Source organism: Anthonomus grandis, chromosome 8 (genome assembly GCF_022605725.1).
Source record: "Anthonomus grandis grandis chromosome 8, icAntGran1.3, whole genome shotgun sequence".
Taxonomy (NCBI): Eukaryota; Metazoa; Arthropoda; class Insecta; order Coleoptera; family Curculionidae; genus Anthonomus; species Anthonomus grandis.
In genome coordinates, this window is record NC_065553.1 from 3,700,630 (window position 1) to 3,728,375 (window position 27,746).

Sequence of the window (27,746 nt, forward strand, 5' to 3'; positions counted from 1 at the left end):
AAAAAAATAATCAGACCATATACGCGCGCCAACACTCCTGCTCTAAAATTCTCCAGTATTCACTGGTATTCGAACACGCATTTCGTTTTAACTGTCGCGTGCTGTTCACGTGATTACTGCATCTTTTCGGCGCGCCGACTATATCAGCGGCTTGCGGCGAATAGATTAGCGGACTTTAAAATCATCGCATGCGGCCGGCAACTGAATTGCCTATGGTTGCCTCAGTGTAATGCCGCCTTAAGACTACCTCATTACCAAAAAATTAACTTAATGAAATTATTCCTTCAGGGTGTAACCGTTCTTATGTCAGTGAGCATAAGTCCAAGGTAAATATAGAATATCATTATTATTTAAATGCTGTGACAGAAACCATTAACCAATAAATAAAAGTTTCGTATTGATGCCAATTATTGTACTCGTGGTAATTTACAAAATGACCGACAATTATTCTTATATTCAATATTATTACATTTGGTTAAATATTGTTGTAGTGGGAAAGGGGTTAGGTGGAGTTTAAGTTGTAATTGGATTTAAAGTTGAAATTGAGTTCACCATTATCCATTGAACTTGGACATTTGATATGAATGTTGTCCATTTTATGATATAATCTATTATATATCTTGTGATAAATTTTCTATGACATTTGACACTAGTGACTTGTATTTGTCCGCTGGACGCTAGTCAACACAGCGAAAGTTGCCACGTGTATGCGCATAATTTTCTTGGTTGGGTTGTTTTTATTTTATTTCTTAATAATTTTTAACATTATATTTTGTTTAATATTATATATATTTTTCCAAATACAGCTTATTATATCTTTAAGAATAAATTTGTTATATATTAACGTGGCAGAGACATATTCTGCAAGCCAAGGCAAATGGCTGTTAAAAGATGAAATACACGAAAACATTTTTTTTGGTCAAAATTTGAGTTTTCCGTTATTAAAAAAAAAATTCTTACAACTCGTTTGGCACTAATTAAATATAGTCCCTTATATATTATATTCTTGCAACTCTTATACGCTTACTTACTGTTCTATGTTTAAAATAATACATGTAAACGTTGTTTCCAGTTTCGGCATACCGATGGGCAAACTCGTTGACATTACAGGTGAACTGGTAATCCCCGACCATTTTATCCAGAGCGTCTCTATTGGCCACCGGATCGTCTGGATTCAACCAATCGGTGTACTCGAAAATGATCGCTTGACGGGCAGCGGGGCCAACATAAGGGTTCAGCTCAGTCACGGATCTTAGAAATTCTTGCCTTAAAAAAGTGACATAAAAAATTTAATTCGATCCATGAAATTCATGAATATTAAAATAGAATTGTCTGTTTTATGGCGCCATTTAAGTCAGTTACGGAAGCTAGATTATAGGCATAAACTTCACGCTTTCCCGAACCGAATTAGATTAAATTTCGAAGATTCCTTTAGGTAAGTGAGGTTGTAATCTTTGGGTTTAATTAAAACAGAGATTTATGAATGTGATTTTTATAAAAAAAAGTTATATATAAAGCAGTCCAACTAAGATTCTAATAATGAAGCTATACAAGGTTGCAAACAAGAATTTTTTTTTTGAAATGATTTTTTAAATAAAAATTAGAATTTGATAATGGATGGTGTCCCTGTAAATCCATTTGCAAAAAAAGTGTATTTCAGCTTTTGAGTTATGAACATTTTGACAAGGAAAAAATACTTTATGACAAAATTCCTTCCCGTTGGCCACCCCGTAGTTTTTCGCAAAAGAGTCAAATCAATTTAATTAAAAAAACCGTCTAGAGCTTGTCAAAACTTGAAGCAAAAAATGGTTCGATGCCCAGTTTCTTTCTAAATCTACAGAGATTAATATCTACTAAATTAATATCACTAAATCAATCTTACCTGCTGATATAAATATTCTCTTCTTTTCTAAACAGCTCAGTCAAATAGTACATTATAAAATAATAACCTTCCTCCGTATTGGAGCCCATAAGTATACTAGTTTTCTTAAAATTCTTAGTGGCCAATGCCCTGGCAGGATTTTCATCCAAAAATGCACCGTCAATAATAGGAACAAACGGAAATTCGCATATACCTATTAAAAACTAATAAGTTTACCAATTTTCTAAAAAAGAATCCAACTTACCTAAAGTACCCCACTCATTATTGACCAAATCTTCCGGATCTTTCTTTCTCAAGCAGTCCACAACGGCAGACAAATCGTTTCGGTCATGAGGACATTTGACCGCTTCGGCCAATCGAAGACCTCTCAAGATACTTTCGTCTCGTGATATTACCGCCCAAGGTGCTGTTGCACTACCCGATTCCATTATAGCCTGAAATGTTCCTAATAAAAATCCAATATTTCTAAATTCAAACCAAAGCCCACTGACCTGAGAGAACAAATTCCTGGACAGAGGAGATAACAGATGAAGTGACACGGATACTGCTCCTGCACTTTCTCCAAACAAGGTGACATTGTGAGGATTACCCCCAAAAGCGGCCACATTATCTCTTATCCATTGAAGTGCCATTAATTGGTCGAACAGTCCGGCATTTCCAGGCGCTTCAGCTGTACCAAAGTATAAAAATCCCAGAGAGGCCACTCGGTACTGCATTGAGATCACAATGACGTTTTCTTCTGACGCCTGGAATTACGATGTTTTTAGAATGATAGATATGTATCTGCTCCGACTTCACATGAAGATAAATTACTTGCAGAATAAGTTATCGTACTAGGTAAGTCCAGGAAAATCAAAACTTCCTGGAAGAGAAGAACTCTACCAGTGGTGAGAATAATTTAATTGCGAATGAAGTATTTTAAGACTTAAGAGCCTTAAGTTAGCTGCTATTTGGAACTTTTAGATAGTATTCTTAAAGTAGTATCTAATCGAATCTTCACACAATGAGATATCACTACGTAATTCCAGTCTTGTCAACCTCCAAACTAATCAAACTGATGGAAGATGTGTTGTCTCATCTTCCACTTACAGGGGACCACCACATATTGAGATTAAAAATGAAACTGGAGTTAAAGTTATAGATCCCTTAATTTGTTTAATAATGGTTTTGTGTTTTGACGATGGTTTCATATTCCTTGTCATGTAAAAATATTTGAGTGAAAATTAGCTTTCCAATCGAATGCACTAACCGACAGACCATTTTTTGATACATCCTCCCAATGTTGCAGACTTATCATTTATTCATGGATTAAATTAAGGCTCTAATAAATGACAATCTGGATGGATACTTTGTCTTACAGAATGATGTACCAATTCTATTTACTTTTTGATGAATAAAAAATTTCAGCCATTAAAAATAATAATCAAACTACAAATATCACCAGGCAAACCATGAGCGACCCAATGCGTATTATTCAAGATCAGAGAGAGGCCTTGGGACTTACAATGGCACAGTTTTTCTATGAAATACCTACTAAATGAATAGAATATGTGTCCAAGAAAGTCATAAAATATAAAGAATTGTGAATTCTTGTATAGAGGACTTAAGTGACTTTTTTAAAAGACAATTACTTTTTCAATAATCAATATAGGTGAAGCCTTAGATCCAGTGAAGAGAGAGACTGCATTCCTTGAATAAGCTTTTGTTTAACATCCTATTACTTTCTCAAAGGCAATTCCTGATACTTACCAAAATATTATGATCATACACATCCAATGTATTACTTCCAGAGTAGAATCCTCCACCAAATACCCAAACCATCACAGCAGCATTGGTAGGCCTTGGACGTGGAACTACTACGTTAATATACAAACAATCTTCACTCAATGGGGTATTAGCGTTCCAAACTTGAGCCCCTAGAAAAAAATCAACATTTTATAAGAAAACCTAGATTGATAAGCTGACCTACCAGGAAAATCTCCAAAAAGTGTATCTATAATTTGAACACATGAGTTTGGATGTTTTGTGGTATTGAGTATACCATCCCATTTTTCATAAGGCCGAGGATGTCTAAACCTAAGCCTTCCCAGTGGTTTTTGGGCATAAGGAATACCCAGCCATACATCCACCTTCTTTCCCGTGGCTGCTGTAACGGTAGCCCCACGAACTTTACCTTTGGTAGTCGGTATAACTAAAGGATCTTCAGATGAGACTCTACTTGCAAAATCCCTTTTATCATCAGGGGCATCCCTAAAATTGGAATATTTATATTGGTATAAAAATATACACGAATAGCCAATCTCTTTCTTGACTGTCAAAATATCCATGCCCTAAGTTAAAGAGAGACAGACAGTTTCGGTGGTCGCTGAGTGGTGGGAAAATGTAATTTTTACGTAGTAACACAACTTAGAATTGTTCGGACATTTCCGTCCTCCTCTTGACCTTCTCTACGTGCCATTTGGTTCAGGGTAATATAAATGTTTTCTCTTTAACTTTTGACTTAGACTGTTATATATTAATTTTCCACACCCGATTTCAGTTGGCCAAATCTGTATAAGGACAAGTTGACATACCTCCTGAACTCTTCGGAATCTTTATGTGGATCAAAAGGATCTCTTCTGTTGTTATTGTTATTATTATTATTATTAGTTCCCTGTTGAGCTGTGAGGGGTTCTGCCCTGGGGCCATCGGCTGTTACGGAGCGATGCCTGCCTCGTCGTTGAGAAGGAGTTACTGGGGCGACTCCTGTAAGCAATAGCCCCATTAGGGGCCACCAGCCCCACCGCATACCCTTTTGAGTTGGCCGGACCAAGCCGGAACTAGAAGGAAAAAATAGAAATTATTATAGAAATGTAAGATGAATTGTTTCATAAAAGCTATTGTTAAATAGTTGTAAGAAGATTCATGCATAGTTATTATATAGGAATAGTCCTTAAGGTAATGTGTTTTTTAATTTTATTTAACGTTGTTACCAGTTTCTCAGCTTATCATCGGTGAAAGTTAAAATGCAAAAATAATGGAGAAAAAAATATGTTTCTATAATTGGAATGGCATAAAATATTTGAAACAATCTAGAATTAATACTTCATATTTTTTTCCGGGCTTTTGGATTCTATAATCAGTCCGAAATTTTATATAATTTATAATATTTTCCAGTCACTTGATCTCATTTTCGTATTTATTTTAGCTCTTTGACGTAATTTAAAACCTGCAGCGATTTCAAATTTTTTTTTATTAAAGAAATGCAGAAATCCAGGCATTTCCTTAATAAAAAACAATTTTTTCATTAATAATCAAATCATAATTTTCTTTAATAATCAAAAAATTGTCAATGTCTATTTTATTCCTAATATTTGTCGCAGTTTTTTATGTGTTATATAAAATTGAAATAGATTTTTATGTTTTCAGTCCATGCAATGTTTTATTTTATTGCTGACATTCGAGGCCATCTTTTATGTGCTCCAGGCACTTCACCTATGTTTTTGTCTTGCAGGGATTTGCAGTAGTTTTCAATTGTTTATAAAATTTTCGGGTAATTTTAAGCCTGCAAGGATTCCAGAAAAAAAATCAGGCATTTTTTTAGAATATGAAAATATATCCTTTTGAAAATAATTTCACATTTATTTAGAAATTTTTGGGCTTTTGAATATCTTTCTATACCATATATTTTTTTATAGAGTATAGATTTAATTTTTTTAGCTTTTTTAATCTTTTGTAGAGTTTTTATACGATTTTCAAGTAATATTTTTTTTATTCAAGCATATGAAATGATTTTTAAATTTTATTCCAATACTACTAAAGTAATTTTTTATACCCAGTATTCGAACTCATTTTTTAAGTTTTCTGGGCATTTGAGAGATTTGCTTTTATGTTTCAGAAATAACAGAAATGTATATACTTTTCAAGTATACGAAATGCCTGAAATAAAGTTTCATTTCATTTCTGGAATTTAATGTATTTTTTTGCCTTGCAGGAATGGAAGTACTTTCTAACATTTTCCATGTTTTTATAGAGATTTTTTAAACTATTTTTTACCATTTTTTTTGTCGAGATTCGAATTATTTTTTTACATTTTCCAGCTTTTGATAAAAATGTTTTATATTTTCAAGGCATTTGATGCCATTTCTCTTAATCTTCCTAAATATTATTTCAAAATATGTTTTAGACATATGAAATGATTTTTTTTTAATTTCATGCTAAGCATTCAAAAGACATTTTTATGTCTTGCTGAAATTTTATTTTCCTTTACCTTTCCCAGGCTTTCCGCTTTTGTAGATGTTTTTTCATAATTTTCAAGAATCAAAAATATTTTTTTATCTTTCAAACATATAAAATAATTTTTCCTATTTATTCTTATAGTTTGAGGTAACTCTTTATGCCTGGCATTCGAACTGATTTTTCATATTTTCCAGGTATTTAATAGATTTGTTTTTATCTTGAGAAATGAGATAATGGAATGAATCAAAAATCGAAATGTTTAGAATACATCAAAGATTACAAGAAACAGTATGTAAACAGAATTATCCACCTTAATTTTCCTACAGGGTCTTTTGAATTTACAAGAATAAACAACAGTTTGTTTTACTCCTGTATAATATAGCCTAATCGAAAAATGCTACTTTACAAAATGATTTTAAAAAATCACACCAAATGTATCAAAAAACTGATGGCAAAATCGTGAGAATCTGATAAAAAATTTATAAAACATCAAACTTGGCCAATATTTCAGGGTGGCGGAATTTTGTGCCGGCGAGTATAGTTATTTATGCAACAAGTGTTGCATAAAATAATCCTTTTTTGATGAATGGGAAATTTGCCGTAAGCAAATGCGACATTTACTATCAATAAAAAAAGAGGATTTTATACACAAAACTTTTTCTACTACCGAAGAAAACGTAAAAAAATCAAAAATACCAAATTACTTTACGCACTATGGCAAAATTTTTTTGACATATTATAAATTAAATGTCATATAAACCTCAAATTACTTTTTACGAACTAGTGCATAAATAGTGGGTAAAAAGGCTTTTAAGCACTACTGCGTAAAAAGTGAAACTATATAGTGAATCTAAATTTGCCTACGGCTTATACGACAAATTTCCAATTTATTTAAAATGGATCATTTTGCACACTTGCTACATAAATAACTATTTTATAATTTTCAGGCATATTCCATTTCAATTTTTTTTTTTGCCTTACAGAGGTTCGGAATGATTTTTATTTTTTATATTTTCCAGGTTTTTAGACAAATCTGTTAATATTTCCACCCATTTGAGGGCATTCCCTTAATCTTCCAGGCATTAAAAATATTTATTAGCCATATGAAATGATTTTTCTATTTTCGTCTTTATCCCTGCAGATATTTAATATTTTTTGTGTAGACTTTTGTTATAAGCAGTTGAGTTCTTTTATAATCTTTTAAGCATTTGTAAATAATTTTATTATATTAGTAATTTCTTATACACTCCAAGGCCTTTTAGCATTCTGCCCGCAGTATCACAAATCCTTAAGAAGCATCTCTATAATCAACTTTGCGTTCTTACTGAGTTAAAACGGTACGCCAATAAGCTTAGTTTCAATTCGGAATGACATTAGAATGAACGAGAAACAAAATGACTCTACGTGTATGGCACTTCTGGACTTTAGTAAAGACTTTAGATACCCTTAATCGCGAATTGTTATTAGCTAAATTAAAGCATTTAGGTGTCTATTTTTTAAAAGCCTATAGTCTTAATAGACAAGGTTTTGTTATGGTCTTTTCAATCAGTAAGCGTGCAATCACAAAAACAGTTCTCTGAACTTGTATATTCCAACCGAGGAGTACCCTATAGACCTAAAGGTCTATACTGTTACCCTTACTTTTTTCAATTTATGTGGAGGATATGTATAAAATGATAAAAAAAATAACTTCACAAGTCGATATCCAAAAAAAAATTTTAATGATATTAACACATTTTTCCAAAAAGTTCACTTTGATTTAATAAACTTAAACAAGCACGCAGAAGACTAATTTTTAGTTAGACTTAACCTTAGTCCTAGGTTAATCGCGCGGTGACATATGTCATCCAAGAAGAATAAATTTCCAACATGTTTGCTCATTGAATGCTGATGCCAACATTGCTCCAGTAGCTTGGGACTAATAGGCAGAGCATACGAGACTAAAATTTCAGTGACTCTATGTTACTCGATGTGCTGTTATCGTTGGTTGAATTTAAGCGGGTGACCTCTGTCCCTCGCGCGAGTTTTAGAGATACGCATTTTTTTGCCCGCAATATTTTATTAGTAGTGAAAAAAAAAGAGGCATTCATTTCCAACAGGTTTGTTACCCAATTATAGGAAAGAATAAAAAAAAATTACGAAAATATGTATAAAAATGAAAAATCAAAATGCTTAACATTCTATGTACTTAAACAGACTATCTATATACATATTAGAAAGACTCGCCATCACCTATTTACTTTATACTTTCTATAATGGACCTTAAACTTTTCAAAAAAATATCGAACCGTTTTATTATTAATACATATAATTCTGACACATTATATTAATAGGGGACTTAAACAAAATATTAGTCCTAGCGAGATTTACATAAAATAATCTAAAATGCCTAGAGCTTATTCTTGGTACCCGAAAATTTAATCCAGCCAAAAGGGTGGGACAGTCAATCTTCTTATGAATAAGGTTATATAAGAATTTTATGGAAAGAATTTCTCTTCTCTTTGCTAAGGGTATAATATTACATTTATTTAAGTATAATTGACTATCCAAACCTCTGGCTGGAAAGACACCTTCCTCTCTAAACCAGAGATACTTCATAAACTTGCGCTGAATGCGCCCGATATCATCTATAAGTCGGATACCAAATTAGAGATCCATATTCTATTTTTGAGCAAGAGAAAAGAAGAGAAGAGAAAAAAAGTAGTTTTAAAGTATTAATATTTTCAAAATGCCAACAGTTTCGATAAATAAAACCTGACAATTTGTAATTTGCAAGGGAATTGAAAATAACTTTCTCTTTATACGTTTTTATTTTAGTATAGTCATTTTGTTGGTGTAATAGACTAATTAAAGTTAATTTTATAATGTCAGAACAAAAAAATTTGCCCGAAAATAAAGATCTGAGTGATCAAAGCAAGTAAGACATTGTTTTAGAGAATAACCACCAGTCAGAGTCAAAGCAGAGTATTTCTGAAAGTGATTTAGCTCCTTCTGATGGTGATCAGGAATTCAATAGCGCCAACGGTGTTATATTTAACTTTTATATTGGTAAAGACGGTATATCTAAGTGGATGAAGATGCGCCCACCAATAAATGTAAGAACACGAGCGTATAACATAATTACACATTTGCCTGTTCCTAGAGGTGATGCAAAATGCTAAAAAATAAGTGGAAACTTTAGAACTTTTTGTAAACGAAAGAAATTATCTCAGTAACTACTACTTGCACCAATATTTACATTGCACATGTATGCGAAAAGTTCTGAAGAGATCGAGACGCAAGGGAAACTGACGAAATAAAAATAAGAGCATTTATTGGGCATCTATATCTCATAGAGACCTTGAGATGTTCTCGTAAAAATAATTCTTTGTCAAAAGGAAATTAATTTGAATCATACTACTTAAAAATAATTGAGCAACGTTTTCTTTTTTTTTTTTGAGGTATTTTTTTGTGGTTCGACAACATAAATTACCGGAGTGCTCGTAGAGAAGTTGATAAAATAGGAGCAATTAGAGAAGTGTTTGAACTATTTGTCAACAATTTTAAAAAACATTATTCTCTGAGCGAATACCTCACAATAGATAAGCAGTTACTTGCATTTAGAGATCGTGGATCATTTTCGCAGTACATACCCAATAACCCTAGTAATTATGGGATACAAATATTTAACTTAGTGGACGCTAAAACACCATAAAACCAGTCAAACTTAAAACTTATGTCGGCGTTTAACTACCAGGTCCACATCAGCAAAGTACTAATGCAAAGGATATTGTCATGAGAATGATAGAACCAATTCAGTATTCTAATCAAAATATAACAGGAGACAATTGGTTTACTAGTAGCCCATTGGTTAACGACAAAAAACTTACTTACGTGGGAACCATTCGCAAAAACAAGAGACCTAAGAAAGTCTTACCAATCTCTTTGGTAAGAACGAGAAAGAAATACTTCAATTTTTGGCTTTCAAGACAATTGCACCCTGGTTTCGTACTGTCCCAAAAAAATTAAAGTTGTATTGGGAATTTCTACGATGCATGACATTTCTTGCATTGATGAAGAAACAAGAGAGCAGCAGAAACCCGAGATGATCACTTTTTACAGCCATACGAAGATTGGTGTTGACTTAGTTGATCAACTTTGTCCAAAAATACTGTTGCAAGAAATACAAGACGCTGGCCTATGGTCATATTCTACAACTTATAAAATATTTCCGCAATAAATGCACTATGTGTTTATAAAATAAGTACCAACATAGATGGCAGGATGAACCGAGCAACCTCTATTCAAAATGCAGTATGGGAATTTTTGAAACCCCAGATAAAACGAAGAGCACGCGTACCACAAATTCCACGAGAACTTCGCTGCAGAGCTTACTTACTGTTAGGAGAAGAAGAACCTTCAACATCAACTGTATCCTAAGAAGAACGAACAGGATCTAGAAGGCGCTGTGTAGATGGTGAAAGGGCTCGAGATTAGACAACAAGAAAATGGTGTGCAAAGTGTAATGACCATCTTAGAGCTATATGATTAAGTCGCACTAAAAACACGATTAAAACTTGAAGACTTAATTTTTGTTGTGTGTTTTGAGTTTTGCTTTAATAAAATAATATAAATATAAGTTAGTATTTGTTATATTTTTTGAAAACACTTCATATATTAAAGCAATTATCTGGTTACAAAATTGATTTTTTTTTACATTTTTTTTCTTAATACATATTTATAATATTGCCTATTTCATAAACTTAATAAACACACAAGTCCAATATATGAATAAACTTCTAAGCAATGCTTATATTAGCATTGGTACCGAAGTTACATTTAAAAGAAATATGTTATTGTAACAATGTAGCCATAGAATTACATATTAGTAACTTTGTTAATAGTGTAAGGATTGCTTAACCATTCTAATAAATTTATAATAAGAAACTTCTTGTTTTATTTCATAAGACAGATCATTATAGGTTTGTGTCGCTGCGTTGATTGGGTTTCTAAGGGCAATGTTTGTTCTAGCACTACTTAGTCGAATATTGTTGTTTCTTAGATTATGTGCATGTATTTCACTAGAATAAACAATAGTGTAATTTGATTTTTGTAGTTTATTAATTATTTTAAATATTAATTTTGCTTGTTCTATTTTAAGTATGTGACTAATTGAGTGGATTTTCAATATTTCAAATATGTCCCCCGCATGCATAAAATAATCAAGATTAAATAAAATCTTGAGTACTTTACTCTGCAAAATTTCAACTCTTTGAAAATTGTACTTACAACAGGTTCCCCACACTGGAATTAGGTACCGCAAGTTTGAAAGAAAGTAAGCATTATATATTTTATATTTAGCTGCGTTACTTAAGAAGTGCTTAAATTTATAAAATGCTCCTGTAAAGGGAATTATCTTACTTTTTAAGTAGTCAATATGAGCGTTCCAATTAAGATTCTCATCCAGTGTAAGTCCCAAATATTTTATATTATTTACATTTTCTAAAGTCGCACCATTTAGACATATTCTAACTTGATTTATTGTCTTATTTTTCTGTTTAAATAGGATATATTTGGTTTTGTCCAAATTTATTTTAAGATTATTTTGTAGTAACCATTGACTATATTTAGTTAGATCATCATTTACCCTATTAACCAATCTATCACAATCATTATCCGAATACAATAATACAGTATCGTCAGCAAATGTATAATATTGGGCGTCTAACCCTGCTACCCGTAAACTCAGAACATACAGTGAGTACAGTAATGGTCCCAACACTGACCCCTGAGGGACACCACAGTTAAATGTTAAGATATTACTTTCTTTATTATTTACATGTACATATTGTCTTCTATTAAGTAAGTATGACCCAATCAAGGACAGTGCAGATCCCCGAAAACCCATTTCTTCCAGCTTGTTTAATAATATGTCATGATTAACTACGTCAAATGCCTTTCTTAAATCGACAAAAACTGCTATGACAATTTTGCCTTGATCTAAATTAGCTGACACATAGTTAAGGAGATCTATAGTAGCACTTAAAGTGCTGCTGTTTTTAAGAAACCCATATTGGTATAAATCGTATGAGATATATTTTTCTATAAATGACATCATCCGCCTCTTAATCACTGTTTCGATAATTTTTGAAAAGACACTTGTTATAGATATAGGCCTGTAGTTATTTAATTGGGTTTTAGGACCAGATTTATGAATTGGACATACTTTAGATATTTTGAGGTCAGGAGGAAATTCGCCTATGCTGAATGCATTATTTATAAGTATGACTAGTATATTTAATATGTACTCTTTTATATTAGTTAGATCAAGTATTGTAATTTTATCATGGCCCGGAGCCGCATTTCGTTTTAGGCTTAATATTATGTTGCTTATTTCATTACTGTCTGTCGGCTCAAAAAATATGCTATTATCACATTTAATCTGCTTAAAATCTTGTTTTAATATATTTTTTGTATCAGTCCGCATGTCCTCGATTATGGTCGCACCTACCTCCGTAAAATATTTGTTCAAACTGTCTGCAATTTTTTTATCATCATTTTCTAATAGACCATTAATTTCGATTTGGTTTATATAGCTTTTAGTAGAATTATTATTTAAAAACAGATTTATTGTATCCCACTGTTTTCTTGTATTTTGTGCTGCTTGGGCCCATTTGTTTTTAAAGTACGCATTTTTTTATGCTTTTATTTTATTATTTAGTGAATTTTTTAACCTTGTAAAATTTAATTTGAAGTTATTATTTTCTGGAGCTTTTTTATATTTCTTATACGCCAATTCTTTTTCTTTAATTAAAATTAATAAGTCTGGTGTTATCCAATCATTGTTTTGTCGACATTTAATTTTTTTATTAATTTTTGATTTTATTTTACAATTGCTAATTACGTTAATTAAATTTTGAAATGAATCTATATTTTCTTCTATTAGCTTATCTTGGAGTTTTTGTTTAAATTTTTGTACGGGACGTTGAACAAATATTCCAGGCTTGAATTTCCTTATATTTGCGCTTATTTCTAAACAAATTTTTCTATGATCAGATAAAGAAGTATCTTCTACACTAATATCACATTCATTTTTTTTGTTAGTAGTACAAATCACATGATCTATTATTGTTCTACTTTGTGAGACTCGAGTGGCGCTGGCAGGACTAATCTCATTGACAAAACAAAAATTATTTAATGCAACCATATTTTTATAGTCTTTAGTAATTATAGAGTCTTGATCTAAAAGATTAATATTAAAGTCACCTAAAATAATATGATTAGACCTATATTTACTTATCACAGATTCCAGCTTATCTAGGAACTCATTTGGTGAATACCATGGAGGTCTATAGATTGCTCAGTTTAAGTTTATCTAGTTCTATACACACCCAGTTATAGGGTTCTGTTTGATCACTGCAGTCTATTTTGTTAAAATGCACTGTATTCTTAATGTAAATGCTCGCGCCCCCGCCCCTAGAGTCCCTGCAGGAATGAACTGCCTGATATCCATCGATATTATAAAAATGTGTTTCATTTGGATATAACCATGTTTCTACAAGAACAATGATATCGCTTGATATGCTTTTTATGCTGGCTTGGAATTCATCAAACTTATTTCGGAGACTTTGGATATTATAATAAATTATGTTAAGTTTATTTTGAGGTATAATTAGTTTTTTAAGTCGTTGGAGTCCTGCAATAGTTCAACCTTTTTTTTATTAATATATTACCTGATTTCTTATTAATATATTTTTTTGGTAAAGGTAGGTCCTATATATAAGGTGGTTGACAAATCTCACCCAGGCGACCCTTAAAGACAGTTTAACTAATGCGACTAACGTAGTTAAAGTCTGAACTGAATTAAAGTCTAAAATTCTTATTATGTGATCCAATGTAAATTTACTGCGAAGTCTTAAAAATAGCATTCAAGTTTCTTTAAATAATCTTCTAATAGCAGTTGTACCTGAAGCAACAAATTTAGGAATAACATTTGATAGCTCTTTTTCATTTGAGTGCCATATAAGAAGAAATAAAATAAAAATTGCTTATTTAAGATTAAAAAAAATATTTAAGTACAAATATAATTTATCTTCGAAACAGCAATATTTTCTATGTGTCATTTTGTGTTTTTTTGATTACGGTGATATAGTGTGCGATAGCTCTCTCTCCGCATATATTAAAAAAAAATACAAAAAGTACAAAATTCCTGTATGAGATTTTCGATTAGTATATGATATCAGGAATCATAGAAATCATATAACACCGTATCTTAATGATCATAATTTATTAAATATAAATAATAGGAAGAAAACTGTATATTTATAACTTTATATATCGTATAATAAAGAATAATTGACCAACCGGCCTCGGAGGCTAATTTGAAATATTCCAACAGAACGAACTTAAGAACGTTTAAGCAAATAAATACAAAGTTACTTTTTAAACAGTGTATTAAATAATAATAAGGATTTGTACATAATAAATGTTTGTCAATGTAATTTTTTATTTTTATCTCCAATTTAAATGTTTACATATTCTATTCTTTTTCTCCTCTAGTTTTTTTTTTAAGGAAACTAACGGATGGAGTAACAAGTATAAAATTAACTATTTTGGTAATATGTAGTTTGTCAGGGCTGACCGACATTTCGTATTATCGGGTAGGGTTGTGTTAGTTCTCGTTTCGCTTTCTTTTTGTGTCCATCTGTTTGATCGGTACTGCCCTGTATTTGACATACTGAGTTTGAGATTGGTGCATTTTTTTTAAAGTTTTCAAGGGCTTTCTTATTCATGCTATGCATAGTCCTAACATGAAGTAATGGTTTGTATAATCGAGAGGCAGTCCTTTTTGTCAGCAAACATATTAAAAATAAATATTTTGTGATTTAATATTGTTATATATATCGTGACAAATAAAACCATTTTTAATTTAAACTTGAATATGAAGTTAAGCAAAAATGAGTAATTATCCATTATAAATATCACAAAATATTTTTAATTATAAATGTATGTAAGGGAATCTCGCAGACGGCTTAGACTGACGCTGGAAAATCTTCGACTCTTAAATAATTTAAAATTAAGATTTGAAGACTGTGGGCCCCTCAGTTTGTCAAACAAATAAAAATGATTAAATTAGTCTAGGCTCGACGTCCTTTGAGTAAAACCCGTTGCTGCATAATATCTCAAGTTAGGCGTCGCGGCGTGTGTTTATTTATTAAAAGACGAAAGCGTCGCCAATTAAGAAGACGCCTCCGGCATTCTCGCTTTAAACTCAGCCTCTAATAATGACGGGGCGGAGGCCTTAAGCTTTTAATAGCATACCGAATAATGGTCTCGCAACAGCCTTACGCTAAACGCGTTTAACTTGTGCTTACATGGGCTCAGAGGGATCAACATGTATATTTTATGAATACTTTTAATCCAGGTTTTGGAAATCGTCCCGGTAATTGCGCGGGCAACCTAATCAAAGCTTATGATTGAAAATTAATTGAGGTACGGCCACTATCAGTTTTCGTTCGGGCAATGAGGCCTATTTTAACCGCACTATATTCATTCGGGATGAAATTATCTCCTGTGACGTACGATTGAACCGGTTAATCCGAGGGCACAAAGGCGTCATTACCCGCATACTTACGGCCATTTAGGCCTTATCTGTGGTGGCATTATTTGTCCCTGATGATATTAGTTGCGCATTGTTATATAAGCTATCCTAGGGGTTTGCATTTATGCTTGCATTTGTTAGGCCAGCAACTTGACTTATTTCGCAGGGCTTTATATGAGAGATTTAGTTTTAATTTTTTTTTTAATTGTAACCATCCTATATGATATATGGGTTCTCTCTGCTAAAAAAATTTTAAACTTTTAACAAATTTCTAAGTTTAACGAAATACATTGATCAATATGTGGACGACTTAACACCACACTCGGGAGCTCCAGATCCAAATCAATTACAGTACCGAGCATGATAAGGTAGAAAGTTGGATTGAGAAACTACAAAGGAGGCATACCAATTAGATTTGATAGGAGTATGTCGACACAGCAGCGTGGAATTAGTGGTTGACCTTAGGAAAGCTTTTCCTTGAAACCCTGAAAGGGAATTTTAGTGGCTATGGTAATGTGATACATCTAAGTCCATACAGCATATTACGAAAGATCGTCAGATTTACGCCCAAGAGAATGTAAAGAGCGCCTCGATCTAATATTACTCTATTAAGAGCTACCAGGAAAATTAAATTTTTTTGCCCAACAGATAAGGTACCTTATTACAAGTATGCTATAGAGCTGATTCATAAGCGCAGACTATTCTGTGTTAAGTGATATATCCATTGCAGGAGTAATTCTGACTATTTGATTAACAATATTAAGCAACTCCGCAAATTAAAATATCTATAAATTGATGCAAAAAGCAGCACTTGGATACCAGTGCTGATTTTTGCATGTTTTTGATTTATGGCGCATCGTCCGAGAATACATCGTAAACTCTGATGTATTCTAATTTTAGAGCTATGTACAACAATTACTAAAAATGAACGACTCGCAATAGACCAGTTCAATGAATTAATTATTTAAAAAAAAATATTTTTTGAAACCTATGTTATAGTGACTTTTAATTATTTCCAAACGTCAGAAAAATTTCATATTCCAATTAACATTATTGAGTGACAACAGATCAAAAAGTCAATGTCAACGAAAGTTTTCAGGTTACTATGTGATTTACGTCTTTTTGCAATGAACGAACCAACGGGAACGTGGTGACAATAAACGCGGAGTCGCTTTGGGGTAGTTTTACGAGATTTAGGACTCAAAAAATTATGGGTACAATAAACTACAATATGTGATAAAGGAAATGTTGATTTGCGACTACATATTTATAAATTGAAAAGAGTAAGATTATAATTTTGTGTGTTTTAGGGTTAAACTGTTGATATAAGTACCTAAAAATTGCATAATGAGCCTGAAAGAGGCTCAAGAAGGGATTTTCTCTGTTACCGTGGACTTAAAGTTCACTCTAAAGTTTATTTTTTTGATGCGGTGAGCAATTGGGTTACTTTATACACTAATGCGTAAAGTTATGTGTAGAGGAATAGCATTTAACACCTGGAAAGTTTAAAAAAATACAAAAATACGTCAAATGCCAGAGATAAATTTAAACGTCTTTGATATCGTGGTAGCAACTTAAAATCGCTTTAAATATCTTAAATGAAACTAAATACTTTTCTATACGTTTAGAATAATATGTAAGAAATGACCCCAAAATATGAAAATTTTATAAAGATAATTCAAAAGCAAACAAAATTGCCTGAAATCCTGCAAAAAAATGACTTTAAATGTCTACTTATGAAAGAAACTTCAAATGCCTGGAATAAAATCAAGAATTACTCCAAAATCTTGGAATAAATTAGGAATTATTTCAAATACCTGAAAAATGTAGAAAATAGCTCCAAAATCTTGGGAAATGAGGAAAATCATTTGATATTCCTCGAAGAAATAAAAAAATCAACTCAAAGGCTTGAGGTTAATAAGTTTTTAACATCCTTAAAGAAAAAATAAATTTACATGCCTGGAAGTAACTTCAAATGCCTGGAATATAATTAAAAATTGTTCCACGAATTTGGAACATAAAAGAGATTATTTTTTATTTCTAGAAGATGTAGAAAACAGACTTAAAATCCTGGAAAATATGAAATATTCTTTAAAATATTTTAAGTCACAAAAATTAAGTCAAAAGCCTGCGATAAAAAATGTTTCAAAAATCCTGCAAGAAAAATAACTTTGGATCCCTGAAAGGAATCCATGTCTGGGAAAAAAATGGAAATTCTTTCAAAAGTCTGAAGGATATTAGAAATTATTTGAAATTCCTGGAAGTTGTAAGAAATATCTTAAAAATCGTGAAAAACATGTACAGTCAAGTCTAGGGCCTAGGTTTGTAAAAGAACCTGGAAGAATGAGTTTAAATAACTGAAAACGACTTCAAATGCCTAGAATAAGATTGAAAACTAGTCCAAAAGTCTGAAATAAAGTTCGAATTAGTTAAAATGCTTGGAGGAGGTATAAAATGGCTCTAAGATCTTCAAAATCAAATTTTTCTAATCCAAAAAAAGTCAAAGACTGGGACAAGAAACGTCCATAAAATCTTGGAAGAATGACATACTTGAAAGAGGCATTCTTCTATAATGCCGTGAATAAAAACGTAAATTGACCCTGGATTTTTTGAATAATTATAACATACCATCAAAGCAAATTTTGGCGTTATCAGATATGTCGATCCAGTGCAACTTGGCCTATTCCCCCGTTATTGAAGAAAACTGGTTGGATGTTCTAAAACTGGCAGATATTTTAAAAGACTGAGAATTCAATTTGAAGCAAAAGGGTGAGGACTATAATAAAGATTATACTGTTAAAACTATATAGAATGTTACCTAAATTGTTGATGAATAAATAAAACAGATAATACTATATGATTTTCAACCAGCTCTAACAACAGGCATCATTAATAAACAAAATTAAATTGATGATTCATAGCTGGATACTCAAATACCGCCATGTCACTAGCGCATTACATTAAGATGGATGAGAATCACCATACACTTTTGATTGAAAAATGCGGGATAATGACTAACTGTCGATTTTAAAAGAGTGCTCAACCGAAATAAGCTCTCCCTCGTTGACTGCATCAATCGCCAGGTCTACGACTTCAAAGCACAATATTGTTTCTTACAATAATTGTACTTTTCATTACAATTTTTGTAGTTTCTAATAATTCTAAATTTATTCTGTTATTATTTTCTGTTAAATAAAATATCTAAATTTATCTGATTCGAATTCTCAATTAAATAGGAAATAATTAAAAGAAATTACCCTCGTGCATCAAAATACCCAAATAATTTGTTCATTCGGCGTGTTTTTTCTTTACAAATTGCAATCGTTTGTTTCCATATGTTTGTGAACAAACGATGCCTCCTTTTGCAGAGTCGGACTTTTTAGACGAATTAATGGAAACAAACTCTCATATTTCGGTAATTTTGATTCAATCGTGTTATTACGCCCCAAAACGCACTTTCTCCTTAGATTCACCACAAAGTATTGCTAATGATTTTTGGAAGTAATTAAGGGAGTTATAATTTATTCGAAAATTCGTAAAGAATTAGGGCTATCATAGGCTGTATTAATTTCGCGTTGAGAAAAATACATAGATATTTGTGTATCCTCGGCGTATGAAAGATGCTTATAAGATAAGAAGTCTTTAAGAAGCTTAGATAGATAAGAGCTAATAAAAAGTGAACCAAGTATGGAACTCTGAGAAACACTGGTCATAATGGATTGAAAAGAAGATAATTTTGCATTTTAGGCAACTGGTCCACTTCTATTCCTAAGATATTCAGATAACGCTGCCTAAGGCCTGCAGCGTTATTTGGTTCATAACGTAAAATAGGTAATAACACTGTATGACTTGAGTGTCAAAAGACAAAAAAAACTAGCAAAGTAAAGCGTTTTTTATCCTACTGATCCAAAATATTTGTGATAATCAAGAAATGCGTACTGCAATGATGGACTTTCTTGAATCCTTTTATTGTGTTGGTAGATGGGTTATTAACTGATCATTACATCTGATATAAAATTTATCAATTATACTTACGTAATGATTGTCAACAAGTTTCAACAAATGAAGTCATCTTAGGTCTTCACAGCATCGGCTTACAACCTGAAACAAATAAATAAACGATTACAAAGTAGAAACCCTACTTCTCGATATTTGTGCAATTCATCAAACTATAATTTACTAATACAGTATAATTTATTAATTTAAGTACAGTCTCGAGGTCTTAAAACATCTCGCAAGAACGTAAAGCCCGAATTTCAATTGACAGCCGATGACATCGTAAAATTTATGGTTCATCTGACAAATGCACGACCCGATGCAGCCGTATCAAATGGCTGCGGATATCAATAATAAAATCGGGGATGGGGCACTTGGAAACTGACTGGTACACGTGCCTCTGCTACTGGCAGCATATTTACCAAATTAAATCTGGAACGTTTCCAATTTATACGCGTGGAAACGTGAAGGAAGCTATTAAGGTTCGGATCCAGATAACAAGATGGCACCTAAGCATATATAGTTTTTAGACCAGAGGGTGCTTAGAATCTGATAATATTTATTTATTTATTTATTTATTTATTTATTTATTTATTTATTTATTTATTTATTTATTTATTTATTTATTTATTTATTTATTTATTCACTTATTTACATTACTCAACAGAGAAACTTCAATAATAGAGTGGAAAAAAAACAGTTTTGTTTTGAAGGCAAAATTAAGCAATATCTTCAGGAGTTTATAAAAAGCATATAAACAATCCGATATAAGAAAACCAGGTTTCTTATCGGATCCAACTATAATTTCGGGCTTAATAGATTTGAAGTGCTTATTACTTTGTCTCTTAAAGATGTGATGTTACTAATGTTAGAATGGATATAATTGATTTCCTATATCTTTTTTTGGGTTGCGTTTGTATTCGACTTATACAAAAATTTACCGAAAGAGTCTGCTAGTATTTGAGGGTCGGATAGAAGGGAACCACTTTTGTATAGAGGCACTGAATTATTTATGAAATTTGAATCAACCTCCAAAAATTGTTCAGATCTGCTGAGACATCTTCCTCAAAGCCAGAATAGTACATTTTTGTATGGATGGTCAATACTTGCTTTTATTGATGTTTGTAGGCTACGAAAGTTATTTAAGTTCTGCTCTTTGGCAAAACGTTTATATTATCTTCATGAACTATGTTTTTGTTTAATTAGTTTTGTTGTTTGATGAGTGAACTACGGCGGATACGGGCTTTCTCTTAGAGGTTTTAGAAACATACTCGTACTTATCTAGATAAAAATAAAGTTACTGATAAAACATTTTGACCGTTTTACTGACATTTGTGCCAATAAATCGGCCACTTCCCAAAGACAAGCATAAGCTACGCATCTTCTTGGGATTATGCACTTACTATTTAGACGGATTGCCAACATCACCACATTATTGACCAGGCTCAGAGAAGCAGAACGAAAATTCCAATGGTCCGAAAAATCTCAAGAAGCCTTCGAAAATCTAAAAGAGGCTCTGACAAGAGTACCTTTCCTGAAGGAAAATTTGTACTGGATACCGATGCTAGCAATGTGGGCATAGGAGCTCCAGTATCCCAAATCCAGGATAGGCCAAGAAGAAAAAATCATTGTCTATTTTGGTTAGACGTTGTTCTCGCCAGAGCGCAACTGTTGCGATCTCGCCGAAAGTTTCTAGCTGTTGTAAAAGTGATGGAGCACTTCTACAAGTACCTCTATGGAAGGAAGTTTTTGCTGCAAACTGCTGCCTTAAACTGGGTCTTTAGTTTAAAAATCCGAGGGTCAAATGACAAGATGGATAGAGAGGTAACAAGAGTCTAACTTTGACAATGACCATCATGCAGAAAAGATCTTATAAGAGATCAAGAGAAAGATTCCGAAAGCAAGTCAGTCCTAACTTGGATAAAGGAAAGAAAGAAGCCAGTTGAGAAAGAAGTTGCCAAGTATTTTCGGAATATCAAGTCATATAAGCACAATGGAACTCTCTAATTTAGAATATAGAACTTGCGGCGGAAAATAGTTGACCACGATGGCAAAGAGGAAAGAAGACAATCCGTTGTGCCTAAATGTCGGATTTCGGAATTGCTAGAGGAAATCCATGCCGGTATGTCAGGAGGGCATCGAGGAGTAATAAAGAGAGGGAAAAGTGAGGGAAAGATTTTACTGGGTCAATAGCAAGGATATAAATATGCAAGACTGGTGTAGGAAATACGTTGTATGTATATGCGGCAAGTAATGTGCCGCAGAGAAATCAGAAGGATTTATTGCATCAGTATAATATGGGAAGTCCCTTTGAAAGGATTGCTATTGACGTTGCTGGTTCGTTTCCTCAATCAGAAGCAGAGCATAAGTACATCGTGGTCGTAATAGACTACTCCAGCAAATGGGTTGAGGCATTCCCTCTACGAAACCAGGAAGCCTTTACTATCGCCGACGTCTTCATAAAAGAATAATGCCGATTTGGTGTACCTTTGGAACTACATGCAGACCAAGGACGAAACTTTGAATCCAACTTATTTCAGAACATCTATAAGACGCTTGAAATAAAGAAAACGAGAACTGCTGTGAACTGAACACCCGCAGTCAGATGGCATGGAGGAACGAATGAATAGAACCATTAATTGGTATTTGGCCAAAGTAGTCTCTAGCCACTAAAGAGACTGGGACAGATTAACTCATTTGTTTCTGCTGAATTATCGATCGGCTATTTATGAAAGCACAGGCTCTGGCTCGAATAGTGATGAGCAAAGGTCTCCGTCTCCTAAGCGATCTGTAGTTTGGTTGTCCGCCAGGAACCAATGTTGCCGGGGAGGACTACGTGAGATGCGTGGGAGAGTGCTACGTGTGAGTGAGTTGCGTAGGAGAATGGATCTCAATCATAATCAAATGCGCATTTCCATTCAAGATGCCAGCGGTCAGATGAAGGACGCATATGATATCAACGCCGAAGACCAGAGGTACAACAACGGTGACTTGATTTGGCTCTATGAGGCGAATGGGCTTATCTCCAAAAACTTCAAACATCTTGGAGTGGGCAATACAAACTTCTGGAAGCCATCAATAATGTTTTTTACACAATACAAAAGCCGCCGAGAATTCGAAAAGAAAGAAAGCTCGAGTCATTTACTTCAAGTGACTAGCTCCTTATGGAAACCACTAGTTGTGGCGTATCCAATGAGAATCGGATTAGACATTCGATGGCTCATCATTATAATGGCCGAAAAAGTTGGTAGGTATGACATGACCTGTGAAGTGCAGCAAGACAAGACAGTATCACGATATTGTAAACATCGAGAAATCAGTTGATTCTCCGTCATTCGGGAATGACACAAGTGGTACACTGTACGACATCTCGAAGATTAAGCGAGAATCTTCCGGAAAATCGATCTACCGAGTATATAAGCCGCATCGCCAATAGTACTCAGTTTTCAGTTCAGTTAAGTAAAGTTTGGAGTATTGGAGCGCGAGATTTAAATAGTTGTAAATAAATACAGTAAAAGTTTATAGTAGTCATGAGAAATCGTGTTTTCGTAGCAAACGTGCGAAAATAAATTAATTGAGGATTTTCGATTCTTTTAATTGAAACCTATCGAACGAGAAAAACGTTATGTATCATCGTAGATAAATTATTGAGAATATCATTGACAATTCCAAATTACTTATATACTAACAACGCAATTTATTTGAATATCTTTACTGAGCTATTTACCTAAAAAAATCGTGCCAAATTGACCCTAAAAAAGTTTAATTTCACCTGGTAGCAACAATAATAAAGGAGGGTGAATCGTTTGGTAGATGTAGCTTTAGATAGATAAATTTATGCACTCATGTTTGTTTAAATTATCTACTAGGATAACTTTTCCTTTATTAATTACTTACTTGTCAGAGCCACTATGTTTTGTCCCGAAATAATATAAATGGCCTTTATCCAAGGCAAGAAGTATGCGACCCTTGAAAAAAATAACTGTACACAGATAAGCGTGGGTATTTATTGTAATACCGATGTTCCGGATTGAAACTAGTGCCTAAATATGCCTAGTCTAGTGCTGGATAAGGACCGAAAAAAAGAAAAAGAAAGAAAATGGGGGCGCCGATTAATTTCGTTAACCGAAAACAACACATCGAGTGGGGCGCGAGATTGAAATCAGTCGTCGCGCATATTATTAACCTTATTTCTACGTGTGGAAATTTACGATAAAAGAGGGCGTGCGTGTCTGGCCCGTCTTCCAGGACGATCGTTTGTCTTCCGGTTTACCGGAAGCTCTTCCGCGGGATCGAACGGTCGAACATACAAAGGGGATCACGCGACGACCACCAGTGTCGCGCTCTGTAAAGAATTTACTCTTGGAATTTGGTACATATTTATTAGGATTGGTATAATGCGCATGCACCAATGATTTCGATTTTTTCCAGTATGCAGGACAATCTGTGTATCTACTAAGAAAACTAAGGACATCATCTCTTCTCTCTCTCTATATTCATATATATATATATATATATATATATATATATATATATATATATATATATATATACACTATATATATATAGTGCATCCGTAAAGTACCGGATAAATTTAATAAAAATTAAATGGACCGTTTCTGAAAAAAATTAAGATATTATAATTCTTATGTAATTACGCCAAGTACAGATGAAGAACTCAATTTTATTAAAGTCATACACTAATTTTTGTCTAAATCATGACTAAAGGTGAGTCACATGTCATTTTTTTATCACAGACTTCTACCAAAATGTATATATCATTAAATGTTGTAAATTAAGCAAAAAAAATCGAATTTATTGTTTAAAATCTCAACAAGCTTGATACAAAAAATGGAAAACTTTTAAAACTACAGAAAACTACAGTTGACAAACATTATTTTATTGTGATACATAAACATATGCAATATTGCTAAGTAGCAAAGATTTATCGCTTTCATAGTTGTATATGTAATTTTTGTCAAACAGATCAACTATACAAGCGATTGTATTTTAATCTGTTTTGGATTTGGATTGAATAAAGGAAGAAATTGAAAAAACCGATAATAGTTCCTTATTCATTTATGCTACATATTTTTTTATATTCTCTTTTTAATATTTTGTCTTCGAATAAAACAATTAATACGGTCATTCCTAAAGAAACGAGGACTCATAACACAAATATAATAAAGGAATGTGGTATTTACGACGCACAATAGGTCCAAGATGGGGTGAAGGTCACCAATGCTCAAAAACTGACTAGACTGCAAAGACTGCTCTGTTTGAAAATTACTGGAGCCATGAGAACAACACCTGTGGCATCTCTAAATATTCTCCTTGAGCTACTGGTCTAACTCCTACTCTGGATTAAATGTGAGACCATGAGAATGCTGCAATGTTCACTTAGGACAAGACCATATCACGATTTTGACTTTCGGATAGAAATTCCGACAAGAGAGAAAAATCATCAACGAACCAAATCTAGGAGCTTAACGGCTTCCAGGCCGAGTATACAGGCCAAGAAGATGATACCAGATCATGACAGCTCTAAAGTAAGGTAACTACTAACAAAGAGCCCACAGGGTATCAAAAACTTTGTGGAAATTCTAACTGGACATAACAGCCTAAACAGGCATCTACATCTTCTTGGTATAAGACAAAGCCTGCTCTGTCCAAATTGCGGTTCAGTGGAGGAAACTTCATACCAACTATTAGGAATTTGCGATAGATGGAGTCGCCTGATAGGGAACATTTTTGAAGCAACGACACTAGGACAAAGATCTGGACCGGAACAATTTTCAAGCCTTTATCAAAAAGACAGGCCGACTCAGAGAAAACTGTGCGTTGAGAATGGAGGGGAAAGGGTGGATGATTCTGGGATTGGCAAAAAAGAACTTTTTATGTCAGAGCTCTGGCACCCTTACTACTACTACTATTACTACTACTAATAAAAGAATGTAAATACTATGAAAGAATAATATATAGCCAGAGACAGAAATAAAATTTATTTACTCACAGATTCAAAAGGAAACCTTGTATCAACAACAGAATCAATGCTGACAATTTTTGAGAAATTCTATACAACACTATAAAAAAAAAATTGCAATCAGTCAACCCTCTAGGCTTCTGATCACTATCATCTGTTCAGACGAAAATTCCCGAAGTAGCTATCGAGGCAATAAGAAAGGCCTTGTGCCAAATTAAAATCGCCTGGAGAGGACAGACTGAAAACAGAAATGCTTAAATATGGTGGAGAATCTCTACTGAAAAAAATAAAAGAAATCTTTAATACGTTCAATATCGATGTAAGTATTCTGTAAAAAATATCGTTGAAAGCTTCCAGAACTATGTATGAAACTATCTCAAGATGTTTGAAGTTTCGGTGATAAACCCTTCCGTCTCTTAGGGTCATAGAGCCAAACCAAGTCACCGTTATTGTATATGCGTTCTTCATCCGATCGCCAGCATCTTGAATAGAAATACGCATTTGATTATGAATGAGATCCATTCTCCTACGCAGCTCACTGACGTAGTTTTTCCCGGCAACGAATAGAAAATACCACAGCTATGGCAAAACGCAATAATCACCTTTATTCACAAAAATGGAAAGATCTTCTTGAAATTATCGCTTTATTAATCTCTTATCCCACTTCTACAATTTATTCACTAAAGTGCTCACAGACCGCCTAACAAACAAGTTCGATTTCTATAAATCTCCAAAGCAGGTAGGTTTCAAAAGAGGATATAGCACGGTTGCCATCTCTAGGCGATCCGCACTCTCATAGCGAAAATCACCGAATACCTAGAAGCACCGAAGCACCCTATATAAAAAGCGTTCGTAGATTATAAAAATGGTTTCGACTCTATAGAATTACATGCTATTCTAGAAGGCTTACATAGTGCTAGAATAGATTATAGATATTCGGGAATAATATCATTCATATACAACACAGCTACAATGACTGTCAAATTAGACGAAATAATAACGAGGTTAAACAATGGAAAAAGAAGTAAGACAGGGAGATACTTTCTTCCCCAAACTCTAGAAGATTTCTTCAAGACGCTGGATTGGGAAGAAAACAGTATTGGGATGGACGGTAAAACACTCAATCATTTGCGATTTGCTGATGATGTTGTTATCATTCTCTAATTGTCAGAGAAACTCGAGAAAATGCTCGAAACAACTACTTGAAAAAGTAGGACTTCGAATAAATTTTTCCAAAACTACAACATGATTTTCTAGCCATAGTTTGTAGAAATTGGATAAAGGGAGCACAAAACTGGAACGATTTGAAAAATTTGAAAGAGGCACATTCTGCAGTAGATAAATAACGGCTAATGATGATTGTCTTCTTGACTGTCTCCATTAGCTTTATTTTCTAAAAAAAAATTAAATTATAAAAAACACAATAATTTTTTAAAAAATTTTAAGAAAATATAATTTATACTCATCATTGCGAGTAGTTTTAATTTTTTTGTTGCTGAATCTCAGAATCTCAGGGGGAGAGCAATAGTTCTTTACAGTGTACCGTCTTCATTTAAGTATCAAAAATGTGACAATTAATTATCTCTATAAAAATACTCATTTAAGGTAATTTTTTATTTCTTAGGATATTTTTTGTGTCTGTAATTATTGACATAATCACCTAATAATTATAAGTATAGCCGCCACAGAGAATTATAAGTATTAATTAATATAAATTTATATATATTTTTTTGTAAAATGCGTTTAATGTTTCTCCCTTTCACGGAAAATTTTAATTTGATTCGAATAGTACAATTTTATTCATCAATGACCGGGTCTTATATGGTATACTGTGTGCTGGAACAACTCAGCACTTTACAATAATTGTTAATAGTGCTTATGTTTTGGGAATAATTAATATTGATTCTAAATTAAGCTGAATCCCGCATATCGATGCTCTCTTAAAAATCTCTCCTCTAGAATATTTGCAATATGCGTTTTGATGGAAACATTAAATGTAGCAGCAAATATAATTTACTCCCTGGGGTGGTCATTTTCTTGAATTCTCAGTGCACTCGGAATTTTTTTATACACAAAAAAAGGATAGG

General features: G+C 32.9%; 1 protein-coding gene across 3 annotated transcripts in view; it reads right to left on the bottom strand.

The window, feature by feature from the left end:
* Positions 1-27,746, bottom strand: part of LOC126740008 (acetylcholinesterase-like) — a 105,050-nt gene that overhangs the window by 24,426 nt on the left and 52,878 nt on the right. For all 3 annotated transcript variants that reach the window (XM_050445861.1, XM_050445859.1, XM_050445860.1), the window contains exons 2-9: positions 19,716-19,781; positions 4,456-4,701; positions 3,852-4,132; positions 3,632-3,798; positions 2,374-2,628; positions 2,127-2,316; positions 1,883-2,075; positions 1,032-1,266 (exon numbers count right to left, since the gene is read on the bottom strand). In XM_050445861.1, the coding sequence (XP_050301818.1) occupies positions 1,032-1,266; positions 1,883-2,075; positions 2,127-2,316; positions 2,374-2,628; positions 3,632-3,798; positions 3,852-4,132; positions 4,456-4,670 (1,536 nt within the window). In that variant the 5' untranslated portion in view covers positions 4,671-4,701; positions 19,716-19,781. The remainder of the gene's footprint in view (positions 1-1,031; positions 1,267-1,882; positions 2,076-2,126; positions 2,317-2,373; positions 2,629-3,631; positions 3,799-3,851; positions 4,133-4,455; positions 4,702-19,715; positions 19,782-27,746) is intronic.